This window comes from Narcine bancroftii, chromosome 1 (genome assembly GCF_036971445.1).
Source record: "Narcine bancroftii isolate sNarBan1 chromosome 1, sNarBan1.hap1, whole genome shotgun sequence".
NCBI lineage: Eukaryota > Metazoa > Chordata > Chondrichthyes > Torpediniformes > Narcinidae > Narcine > Narcine bancroftii.
This window is the reverse complement of record NC_091469.1, coordinates 108,075,325-108,088,577: the sequence shown is the minus strand read 5'-3', so window position 1 is coordinate 108,088,577 and position 13,253 is coordinate 108,075,325. Positions and strand designations below refer to the sequence as shown.

The following is a 13,253-nucleotide window of genomic DNA, read 5'->3' as shown; positions in this document are numbered from 1 at the left end:
GTAGTGCATGTCGAAAGAATCAAAGACTTGTTATCTGAACCAAGGCTTTTATTAACCAAAAGACTGGAGTGTATCTCATGTAGGTCGACCAGTCCAGAATGATCTGGGTCTGGCTAAGAGCAACCCTTTAAGACCTGCCAGTAGGTGTGGCTATGCTCTCAGCCAATCACAGCCATCCTATACTACAATATACACGTATATACATCGGTGATAGAATCCGTATTATCACAAATACATCATGTAAGAATCTTCATGAAAAAAGATGGCACTTCAGTACTTGCTTCAGATGAATTATCCAGTTTCTTTATTTTAAGCCAGCGATCCATGGTTCTTAATAGAGTACTTCACACGTTGAATATATTTCAGTTTAAATTTTAAAATGTGACCAACCTCACGCCAAAAAGAATCTGAGTCTCATTGGTTGAAAATGGCATCCTGAGGCCTGATGTCTGTTCTGCTGACATTATGCTTCAAGACACCGTTTTGTTAGTATTGAGGCAACTGTTTGCTGCCGAAACAGAAAAACTGTAATTTAAAGACACGGATAAAAAGTAATTTAAATAAAAACAGTTATTACAAGTTTTAGCTATTTCTTCTGTGGAACCCCTGCGCCTTTCCACGGAAACCAGTTTGTGTTAGAGAGACTTCACATTTGTAAGATACAGTACTACTCCAATTATCCAAAATGGTCAGGACCGGGCTTATTTCAGATAAATGATATTTTTGGATAACTGGGCATTTTTTAAAAATAGCCCAGTTGCAACATCAAATCATTGGTAACAGTGTTTAAACAACAACAAACAAGGGAAGACATTTTAAGCATGAAATTCTCACCAGAAAATAACTTGAACAAAATAAGATAAATCCAACACCAAAAACTTGAAATTCTACTCAGAGGTTTTTCCAACATTTTTTCAACCTGCGACGTCAGTTCGGCTCCAAAAACATTTCAGATAACTGAGGATTTCTGATTGTTTCGGATAACCTCATTTATCAGAAATTTTTCGGAGGTGAAATAATGTTAATTTGGCTTCAAAAATTTTTAGATAAATTAGAATTTCTGAAATCCTCAATTATCTGAAAAATTTTTAGGAGCCAAATAGACATAATTTCTGGGTCAAAAAAAATTCTGATAAATGAGGATATCTTAAGATATCGGATAATCTGATTTCAGATTATTGGAGTTGTCCTTTATTAATATATTCAGATGAATGCAATCTGTTAGATATAGTGTGATCATTGATGTCTCCGAGAAAGCTTTACCTTCCCCAAACATTCTTCTGTTGATACTTCTCAGTATTTTTTTAAAACAGTGCCAGAAAAGACCTGTCTGTCTTGTACAGACATGTTCTCCTTTATTATCTCTCGTCAGTTGCAGTAAAATATTCAGATGCGTATGAAAAAAGAGTTTTTGACAAAATTGTGCATTAAACTTGTAAATAATCTCTGGAGTAATTTTCCTCATGTGAATTTGCATCTGTTCAAATAATAAAGGTCTTCCCAGAAATAATTAATTTCATGAATTTGATGTCACTTTTCTGAACCCTTTGTAGTCCTTGTCAATGCTTCCCAGGTTTATGAATTATTGCATGGGTAGGTTCATAATTGCATCTTGATATAACAAAAGATCATTGCTTTTGGAGTTGCTTGGTGAAGTTTCTGCTCCATCTTGTTTTCCTTGTCATGGGAACTCCAGTTTCTGAAAGAGTGCATTAGACTATACTGTTTAATTTTAAAGAAGCTTTCCTCTAATTAAATGCTTTGTAATTTTGTTTTAGAAAGTTACCTATAAATCAAAGCGATTAATCTATGACCTGCGGACAATTGCAGAGGTTGAAGGGTCAGGGGTCAAGTCTTGGAAACAAGCCGAGTGGAAGGAACAGATCATTGTACCGCCTTTACCTCAGTCATCCCTGCACGGTTGTAACTTAATACAAGTTGATTATTTCATGCAGGTGAGCGTAATGTTATTGTTTAGTATCTCATTATCCACAAAACAAGCCACTTTTCTACTGAAACTAAGGCTAATTATTAAATGAAGGTGGCTGACTATGGAACTAACAATGCAAATAATTGTGTAAAGGCAAGTTGGAACAAGATTGACTGGGAATTGTACAGCACATTTAAAATGGCAAAGACAGCAAACATGAGCCAACATATAGCACAATAAGTGCTTGATTGAAGAAGTAGGTTTCAAGTGGCATCAACCAGCTCTTCATCCTGGGCAATGCCATTTAATACAAGCACAACTTTATTCAAGTGCTGTAGCTGCTCTGAGCAAAGCACAACCAAGGCACTCAGCTGGCTAAATATTTGCTTCCATCTTCACCAAAGCTGTTTCATCAGAGAACATTTACTTTTACAATTTTAATTTTCTTAATAAGGAGAACTTCATTATTTTCTATTTATTTATTTGTTTCCCTCGAGAAAATTTTTTTTTGCCAGTTATTGAATTTCAGATAACAGAGGTTTTACTGTAGTTAGATCGCTTATTGGAATCTTAACAAAGAGTGAAATTGTTGATGTAAATGTCAATATGTCTTTGCTGACCCTGTCTCTGTCTCATCTGTCGTGCTGGCTGAATTTAGTCGGTTCATCGCGTATCTAAGAATGCAGGCAGCATTTTATTTTTTGCTGTAGATTCTAATTGATTATGACTTTGATTTAAAAGAACGAGGAAAAACTGGAGTAAAACAAGACCTTTTGTGTTTTGCAGGTTTCTGTCCGATCACCAGAAGTTGTTGTCAGCTTGCCCATTTATATTGGAAATATTGCAGTTAATAGTCCACCACTGACTCCATCGAGGCAAACTCAGACTACTCCAGCGGCAGTGATACCCACAGCTCCTCCAGCTGAGGAGGTTGGGGCAGCAGGTTACCAGCCCATGGATAGCATCATTCTTCCAACCAAAAGCCATTCTCAGCAGCAAACTCTGTCACATCATGCTTTCAGCTACACATCAGGCTTTGAAGGAGATGCTGGTGGGCAGATCCCTGGTCCGAGGCTTTGTATTTCAACAGGTGCTACGGTTCCATACTATGCGGACGGGCCTGTTGTTGCAGATCTCACTGAAAATACTCTGATTTTACCTCCCGAGTATGGCATGTGGGCCCAGCCATATGGTAAGTTGCCTCCCTGTTATTATAGTTGTTATTTTGATGGCAGTATAAATTAAAAGCTGAGTTGCATATTTCATATTATAGATATTATTCTTGTGTTTTAAAGATACCCAAGTATTTGGAAACATTAATAAGGGAACATCACTGTTTGCAGATTTGAAGGGCATATAATTTGATTGTTGTCTTTCAACAGATCCTCCCCCAACCTATGAAGAAAGTTGCAGCAGTGCAAATTCCAGCATGAGTGCAGGAAACTGATCCACACCAGATTTCAGAGATGTACTACTGTTTGTATACAGACATGCATTTTACTGAAAAGCACAACCTGAATTTACTGATGCACCACTGCAAAGGCATTCTGAGTTTGAAGAAATTCATATTTTGTTATTGAGATGCATTATCAACACTCAGGAGGGTCTCCTGCTTCGAATACTCTGTGCAATGTCTGCCTATTTACTACTTGCTGAGGGCACAAACCGATTTTTGCTGTAATAATCTGTGTTCACTTTTCTTGAGAGCAATTTTGTGCTGGAGCACTGAGGGGTTAAAATATAAATATTAAAGCCTTCAGTTTTGAATACTGTATATAAATATAATTTTACTCAACCTAATTCTGTAGAATAAGTTGAAAATTATAAAGGAAAACTGAGCCTTAAAAACCATTAAGAAATGAATGATGCCAGCTCCTTGATTTTGCTTGTTTGGGTGAATGGAAAGTTGTAGGTGGTCTCTATGCAATAGAAATTCAATCTCAATTCTGATCAAGTTTGAACAAAGTTTTACACTTTTCTGTGTTGTAAGTTGTGTACATGACTGGCTGTGCATGGTCTCATGTGTTGCTAGACTGAGACTACCTGCAAATTGGAGGAAGACCTCATATTCCACCTGGGCACCCTCCAACCAGATGTCATTAATATTGATTTCTCCGGTTTCTGAAAGACCCTCACCCCGACCCAATCTTTCTTTTTCTCTCTCTCTCTCTCCTCCCTTTTCTGTCTTTCTCCTCCCTCTTTTCCTTCTCTCTTTCCTCTCCCCTTTCTTCTTTCTCTCCCCTCCCCTTCTCTTCTCTCTCTCCCTTCTTTCTCTCCTTCCCTCTCACTCTTTCACACATTTCCTCAAAAACAAACCTTCTAAATCATGTATTCCATTTCCTCTCTTCTGTCCTCTTATCGTATCTAATTAACACCTTTTGTCTGTTGGTCTGTCCTGCTCCCCCTTTTCCCCCGTTTTTTCTAATACAGACACCTATCTGTCTTTTGCTCACATCTTGAAGAAGGCCTCTGGCCTGAAATGTCAGTAATGCATCTTTACCTCCTTTTGATGCTGTTAGACCTGCTGAGTTCTTCCAGCATCTCTGTGTTTTCACTGCAATCACAGCACCTGCAGACTTTCATGTTTCATTCCACATGATTGGCTGTAGCAACTAAACATTGATGCTGGCCATTTGGAAGCAAAAAAAAGCATTAAGGATCCTATCACCTTGAAGTTTAATGTTGCACCTTTTGATAGAATTTCCACAAGGGGAGAGATTCATAAATGCTGTATTTATAGATTGTTAGCTAAAACTGGACAATCATCTTTAAACGAGCACATAAAACTGGCAAGTTCAAAGTCCTGCATAAGTTACATCATTATTGTAACTTAAGCCTTATTGAATTCAGATGAAAGCCAAACCACTCTCTGGAATGTTTACTTCATTCGTCTTTTTTTAACTACTATATTTGAAACCTTCAGGTTTTTTAATGTATTCTGTTTAACGAAGTGCTATATAACATTTAACCTCAAGAACAGGTGTCGTATTGAAATATATATCAATGGTTGATCCAAGAATTCTACAGCCTGTTGCAAGTAACTTCTTGTAGATAAATTAGATAAATAGTTTCTCTGAAATTGATTTCTCTTTTGTTAATGGTTTGAAAAAAAAGGAGACTGTGCATTTAGGAACAGAAAACCTGAAAGCATGTTGACCTAATTTTTTTACATTGATGTCCAGAGGTTGAATTTGCATAATGTTGCTATTTAAAATGTATTCTTATGCAAACTCTTGAGAGGCTCATGCTGCAGAACCCCCATGAGCACTGGGAGGCTGATTCCTGCTGGAGGGAGGAGCTTCCAATCAGAACCTCAGACTGAAGGATGTGGATTAGTGAAAGACCGTGGCAGAACTGGAAGAGATCCTTGGGTATCCCTTGAAGAGGACACCATGAGTGAATCAAGGGCATGGAGGAATTTGAAAACAGTTACTTTTATTTGCAAAGGTACGGCCTTTCTTATAGAGTGAAGCAAACTATATTGATGTCTTCAAACTGGTGATGCCAGTGATGGTGAGGCTGCCCCTCGTTTTGCTGCTATACATGTGTAAAACAGATGTGAATTTATTCTGGAAACAATTCAGTGGAGACTGATTTGTCCACCGAAGAGTGTTTGCCTTTGGAAGCCTGAAAAATGGGGTGGGAACTAATTTTAATCTTTTGGCTATTATAAAATGCATTTTTAACTTGATTTGCTTATGTTTTGTAAGAAAAATAATGAAGGGAACTATCAGCTATTTGTTACTGTTTGTCCATAATTTCCAACTTCCATGTTTCAAATATTTTGTTGTATATATGCATTCTCCAATGTACATATAGGTATAAATGATAAATATATGCTTAACTAGTCTGAAGGTGTTCCAGGACATGCATCAGCTGGAGGCTTGCTAAGAATATTATTGAATTCCATGGATATGAATAGAAATCTGTGAAACACCTTGCACTTCTGATTTTCTTCTTTCCCTTATCCCACCATCCCTCACAAGCCCCACGTCTACTTAGTGTAATAAATAAGCAAAGATTTCAGGTGTACAGACACTGCTTCAAAGAGTGTCCAAGCTATAAAAAAGGGCAGTATTTTCATAAAATCTACCTTATGGTGAATGATCCCATTTATCTTGCAGATTGCACTAACGTGAGCACTGTAGTCTGGTTAAAAAATTATTTTGGGAATTTGGGAGAAATGAAAGGAGTATTTCTGAGTACTGTTCCCTGGGGTAATTGGATGCTGCAGGGAGCTGCAGTGGCACCAAGTCACTGGTCTGTAGTCCATGAGGAAATTGGCTACGAATGGAGCAGCAGCTTCCCCTGTTTTGTCCAGCAGTTACTGAGTAATCAAGCGCCTTTGGCTGATGCTTTATTACATTAACCCTCTTGTACTTGATCACAGATTGATAGAGGTCACTGGTAAAGTAACTCAAAAGTAAAGACTTTGGAGGAAGCCATTGCCTTCTCTGTTTGGCATACAAACTGCAGACGTTGTTGCCAATTGATGCAGAACCTTTGTTTTAAAGCAGATTTAATAGGAAAATCTCAGAACTTGCTGATCTCATGATAAACTGTTTAAAAATAAAATGTGGAGTGTTTCAAAGCTTACCCTTGATCGTCTAAAGGAGCTGAATTGTCATGTCCTTATTCTGAATTATGTCAACTCTTCATGGTGTAAGCTCAAATATTTGACTTAAAGGGCTGAAAATTAAGGTCACATATAATAAATCTGCCTAACCTGGGGAGGGGGGGGGGGAAGACTTTCTTATTTTGAATCCTAACTATGTGTTAATAAAGACCAAAGGTGTCCAAAGTGCTATGTTTTCTTATAACAGTTAATTACCATGTTCTCTGCTCAGGTTCTCGCCATAAGAACTGAGAGGAAAACATTACCAAGTCTTTCAACATAGTTGTGGCATCAATTAATTGTATAGGACAGAAATAGGCCGTTTGGACCAAAACATCCACAGTATCCACAGTGACCTTGTTTGCCCTCCACTAATCCCATTAATACACATTGTCCATATTTGTCTATACTTTGCCTATTTAATTGCCTGTCTAAATGCATCAAACCTCATAATTGTATCTTAATCCTCCTCTTCACCTGGCAACCAGTTCTGTACATTAACCAGTCTGTTTTGAAACAAAAACATTCTCCACAAATCCCCTTTAAAATTCCTTTCTCTTGCCTTACACCTATGCCCTCATGTCTGATACTCCCATGTGGAAAGAATAACTTTTTTGCCTTTTCGATGCTCCTTGGAATTTTATGCCTCCTTCACTCCAGGGAAGATAAGCCCAACCTATCCATCCTCTCCCATTAACTAAGGTCCCCAGTCTAGGCATCAACCTGATGAATCTCCTCTATATTCTCTTCAGCACAGCCTCTTCCTTCCTGTAACTATACACAATACTCCACCCATATGATCATGCAGCATAGACATGGGTTTTCTGCCTATAGTGTATGTGGCAACCATGTATCCATTGACATTAATCCTATTGAACAGTCTTGGTGCTTCATTCACATGCCACTCAAATGTTGTGTTTTCAGTCAGTGCATTCGAGATTGCAACCAATCCTTGGGTGAAGATATTCTTCGGGTCTTGGACCATATTTGTCTGAAACTTTTGTTCCTTACCTTAAATCTATGCCCCTGGCCTTGGAAACCACTGCCATTACCTACCCTATTTATGACTCTCCTAGTTTGCACACCTCTGTCGAGTCCCCCTCAACTTTGCTCAAATGCAAGATTATGTTGTGTTTGTATTGTATATGTTTTGGGGCGATAAATTGGGGCAGGTTTTTTAGAGTAGGTCACATACAAACACTTCAAAATAGATCTAATTTAGAACAGTAAAGCTCTGCTCAAGCCAGACAGGGTGGCTCCTAGGGGCCTTTGCCAAAACTTTGGGGAATGCCCAAGAGACTTCACTAATGGATTGTTGTTTTGATAAGCAACAGATGAGAGATCGGAGGAGTAGTTCAGAGCTGCAGGCTGTCTGGGAGTGCAGCTTGCTGTTTGAAGAGAGTCATGTGTTTTTTTTCAAGCAGAGAGAGTGATGAACAGCTTTTTCTCAGAGAGAGAGGGAGATCAGTTTTGCAGTGTTGCTGTCAGCAGCAGCAGCTGGGACTGGAACAGGACAAGCTGGCAAGCTTGTGGAAAAACCCCATTTTGAAGACGGGTTCAGCCTGGTCAAAGCCCTTGTGGTTCATGCAAGAGGAGAGAACTGGCTGCTTAATGTTTCACTTGAAATAAGAGAAACTAAAAGGAACTCTGTGGTGACCTGAAAGGAAGTGGTTATCATGGAAAACACTGATGGGGCAGGTTTCTTCAGCAAGACACTGACATGGCTGATTAAAAGGGATCAGTTTGTGTCCAGGAACAACAAATCTCTCTCTCTGAAAACTGAGCAGTAACCATTTACCTTTCAAGCCCCAAAGTTCACCTGGTGAACTTCATAAATGTTAAATTCTATGCATAGTATAAGAATTACCTGCAACCAGTAAACTTGGAGGAATGAGAAGTGAGATTGGACTGTGAATCAAAGAACTTTTCTAAACTTACATACACATTACATGCACGTGCACTTAGAATTAGAAGGCGGTTAAGTTAGGTTAGTTAAGTTAATAGTGATAAGTTAAAGTTTGATCCTGTTTTCATGTTTAAAGAAAATTAAAAGCAACTTTTGTTAAGTAACCATTTGTCTTGGTGAATCTCTATTGCTGCTGGATTTTGGGGTCCCCTGGGCTCATAACACAGGCCATATCCTGGTGAACCTCCTCTGCACCTTCTCCAGAACAATCATGTCCATTCCATAGAGTTGCAACCAAAACTGCACGCAACATTTCGGCTGTGGCTTGACTGATTTTTTTATAATGTTGCACCAAGACCTTGCTGCTTTTAAACTTTATGGACTGGCTAATGGAGACGTGCATCTCCTATACGCCTGCCTTCACCTTATCTACTTTTCTTCCACTTTCAAGGATCTTTAAACTGACCTTAGTCTTGTTTCTCAATTCTCTCCAGGGCCTTAGCAACATTAATTTTCATGTCATCTGCAAACTTACTAATCATTACCTCCAACATTCACATCTCACAAAACAGCCTTTCCACCATCAATCTCTGCCTCATTTTATCAAAAAATGTACATCCGATTTGAAAACTTGCCAGAGTCTCAAACTGTTTGCAGCAATCCTTGTTAAAGGCCATACTTCAAGTACATCAACACATTGTTCTTAGTGATATATTTAGTTACCTCCAAAAAAAAAACACTTAATTGGTCAGAAAGGTTCTCCCACAAAACAATCCATGTTGACTATTCCTGACCAATCATTTCCAAGTGTAGATTAACGCTACCCCTAATACCTGCCACTGACATGACTAACTGGATTGTAGTTGCAAGGCTTCCTCTCTGGAATAAAGGTACTTTGTTTGTTGTCTTGTCATCTGGGGCTTCACCTGTGGCCAGTAATGTTTTAAATATCTCTGCCAGGACCCCAGAAATCTCTTTTGGCTTCCATAGCAGCCTGGATAGATCCCAGATGGCCCTGACCTTTTAACCATCTTTTATAGTTTAATGTGCTGTAGAATTTTCCATGTCCCAACTGAAATCTCCAACTACAGTCTCCCTGGTGAAAACAGATGGAGACATGTTCATTTCAGACTGTACCCATGTCCTTTGGCTCCACTCATAGCTTGCCTCCTTGCTCTGTAACAGGCCCCACTCTCTGCTTACCTTATTGCTCATAAAACATCATAAAATGCCATGGGATTCCATCTGCCAGTGGTACTTTGTAGCCCCTCTTTACCCTAATTTCTTGTTTAATCAACCCACAGCACTCCATGCTCCTGAAGGGTCTCTCCTATGTTCAGTTCTCTGAACCTACTGTATGTTTTCTATCTTTATCAAACCATTTTATAGCTGCAATCCCCTGGAGAGCAAAGTCCTTACAGAGGTGTTGAACTTTCCCTATTTTGTTATTAAAAGGCTCCCACTTCCTGAAGGTAGATTTACTTGCAAGTATCTGCTCCCAGACTTTGTTTGTCTAGTCCTGTCCATCCATTGAAATGGACTTTTCCTCAATTCAGACATTAAAAATTCTGGATTATCCTATTACCCTTTCCAGAACTTGAAAGTTAACAAGATATATATCATCACTTTACCCAAAACACTTAGCTCCTGACACCTCAGTCTGGCTTCATTCTGTAGTATTGGATCCACCACTGCTTCTAATAAATCCACAAACACTTCCTGGGAGCCAACACCCCCCCCCCACCACCTCTCCCCAAACTGTATCCAACACAGTATATCCATTTGAGGCTACAGTTCTCCTCTGCTAGCTCCCTGTACCTCCTCTTCCTCCACACTTCTGCCTGTGAAGCCCTTTCATTGTACGTGCTGTTGTGTATACTGAACATGTTCCTGGTCACCAAGGAAAACGGACTTCTCCCTGTATCCACAAATATTGCAAGAGGGGCATTCCATGGGTCCAAGCTCTGCCATGGACTCAGCCCTGTTATTTCCTTCTCCACCATCCTTTAGTTTAGAGTATAGGTTTTGCTTGGAACCATCTTCTTTTTCACACAATAGCGACTGCAGTCAAAATCACTGGCTGAGTTAAAGGTGCAGCGCCGACCAGTTACTTGCCTCCAGTATCTGTACCTTTACTTCAATGAATGGAAGAATTCAGAAAAAGTGGTATCATCCACCAATCTCTCCTTCACCGAAACCCCTTCACTCTCCATTTGAAACTGGGGAGTGTTTTGCTTCACTAGAACACCTCTCAAAAGGCATTATAGTTTAAAATGTCATTATCAGTGTTGTGTTGTGTGCCTTTTCATACTGTACAAGAGGCGGTGTCCCAAGAAATCAGTCTCTAGCCTCAAGGATCCTCACCACCCAGGCTATCCTCTCTTCTCATTGCTACCATCAGGAAAGAGGTACAAGAGCCCAAAGACAAACATCCAGCTTCTTTCCCTCTACCATCAGATTTCTGACTGGCCAATGAACCACAGACATGACCTCACTTTCTCTTCTTTTGCAGTAATTTATTTTTTAAATTGTGTATTTACAGAAATGTAATTTATAGCAATTTTTGCAGCTGTAATGCACAATAAAACAACAAATTTTGTGACATGTTCATGATAGTGAAGCTGATTCTATTTCTGGATGCTGAGGTAAGCATTCCTCTTGTGTTTACACTGCGTCGTTAGGAACTAGTGTCCAGTAATTTTACACTTTACCTAAGCATACACGTTATCGATATAGTTCCAATTTTGAAAAGATATTCTATCCTCGCCATCTTCATTCCTGTTACGATATTAACATGGAACAGGACAGCACAGGAACAGACCCTTAGGTCTGTCTGGATATGATTCCCAAATCAAACTAAAATTTTTAAACTTCCACATCAGTAGAGGCTTGTGTCATCAAAATTGTTTTGTGGCAGCAGTATTGTTTGAGAACAAGGTGCAAATTTACTATAAATTATAATTTCATAAATGCAAGATTAAAAAAATAAATAGCAAATGCAAAAAAAGAGAAAAGTGAGGTAGTGCCCTCTTCTTCATTGTCCATTCGGAAATCTGATGGCGGAAAGGAAGAAGTTGCACGTTCCTGTCGTATCTAGAATCCTTTTGAATGTGACCATCAGATTTGCTTCCACCACTAAATCATTGCAAGTTATTTGATTTCAAATTTCATTTAAAATAGTTACAATCACGAAGCAAGCCCCAACCACATTACATAGGATGAAATTCATGGAACTACGCTGGAAATAGAATAAGCATCATGCAAAAAATTTGTTCAGTCTAATGACTTAATGGTAAAATTACTAACCAGCAGAAATTCTGCTGAAGAGTGACTAACAGAATTACTTCTGTTTATATGATTTTTATTTAAATTGAGAGCACCTTATTTTTGTTTGTATCAGAATTAAATTTCATAATATTTTATTTCATTTACAGCATGGTAGAATCCAATTCCGGCCATTTAAACTCGTGCCGCCCAAATACACCTAAATTAACCATCAACCCCTGTTCATTTTGGAAGGTGGGAGAAAAACCAGAGCACACTGGATAAACCCACGCACACACAAGGAGAATGTACAAACTTCTTACTGACAGCTCCAGATACAAACTCAAGTCACTGGAGCTGTAATAGTGTTGTGCTTAACATGCTGTGATTAGGATTCCACAAGCAGTTTTCCAAGGGTGCGCGGACATGAATTACACCTGTTGTTTTCCGCTGTACAATTGTATGTTGCACTGTTTGTCCAAAACAACTGGATTTTTCTCCATTTTCTTCCATGCTTCACTGTGCCAAAACATCTTCATTTCTCCCATCAGTATGTATGTCAATTCCCCAATCTTAAGTTTTCAAAAATCTGACCTTTCAATGTCACAGTACCCCCGCCCCTCCCCCAATGTCACAGTACCCCCGCCCTTCCCCCAATGTCACAGTACCCCCCCGCCCCTCCCCCAATGTTTTGTACAGTTTTGTTGAAAATGTGCCTGCTTTAACAGGATTCATGCTAGTAAACTGAGTTTTTTTATGTGGTGTTTAGAAGGGAAATGACTTTAAATAATGCTGTAGCACTCTCTCGGATTGTAGCTTTATAAACTTGTCTTTATATTTTCATGTGGTCATCATTCTCATTTTGATTTCATTAGAAAATACATTGATGTCATTTTTTTTTGTTGCAATTATTTTGTAATAAGTGGATATATTGATGCACTTTAGTCTTTTAGAATTTCATGTAATGGTTTGAAAATATAAATTAAGTAATCAAACTCCATACTAATAATTTTTTTTCAAAGTAATCAAGCTGTTGCAATAAATGAAATTTTGTTGAATGACCCAAGTGATGACCCAATTTCTTCCTGCATTTTATCAGTACATTCAGGAGACATGATCGAGGATGACTTTCATCCATGAGATGGTCATTTCTTCCACAACTTCTGCCTGATTTCTATACATTCCTGGCTATCAACATCTAAACCAGCCATTCTCAACCTGTTTTCAGCTCTAGCTCCCCCCCCCCCCCATCACAGGACTCTGCCCTAAGCTTATGCCCGCCACCCCCCTCCCCCCACCCATCTGTGAAGCAGTTGTGTTTTTTGGTTTCTTTCATACTTCTCTCCAGCCAACATTTTTAAAAAATATATTTGTTACGTGAAGTGAGAACAAGTCTTGTACTTAAATGCGTAGTCCCCACCAATGCCCCCACCCCAACCCCGGCCCCCCACCACCACCACTAAGAGGGCCGTGGGGCCCCTGTTGAGAATGGCTGAGGTAAATCATTGTCCTAGTGATGGTAGCTGAGTGGCCTTCAG

At 39.1% G+C, this 13,253-nt stretch overlaps 1 protein-coding gene across 1 annotated transcript in view; it reads left to right on the top strand.

Moving 5' to 3' along the window:
* arrdc1b (arrestin domain containing 1b) overlaps positions 1 to 12,776 on the top strand; it is a 148,835-nt gene extending 136,059 nt beyond the window's left edge. Inside the window, exons 6-8 of the mRNA XM_069936058.1 lie at positions 1,779 to 1,955; positions 2,717 to 3,122; positions 3,313 to 12,776. Of these exons, the coding sequence (XP_069792159.1) occupies positions 1,779 to 1,955; positions 2,717 to 3,122; positions 3,313 to 3,377 (648 nt within the window). The 3' untranslated portion in view covers positions 3,378 to 12,776. The remainder of the gene's footprint in view (positions 1 to 1,778; positions 1,956 to 2,716; positions 3,123 to 3,312) is intronic.
* Positions 12,777 to 13,253: the final 477 nt, after the last annotated feature.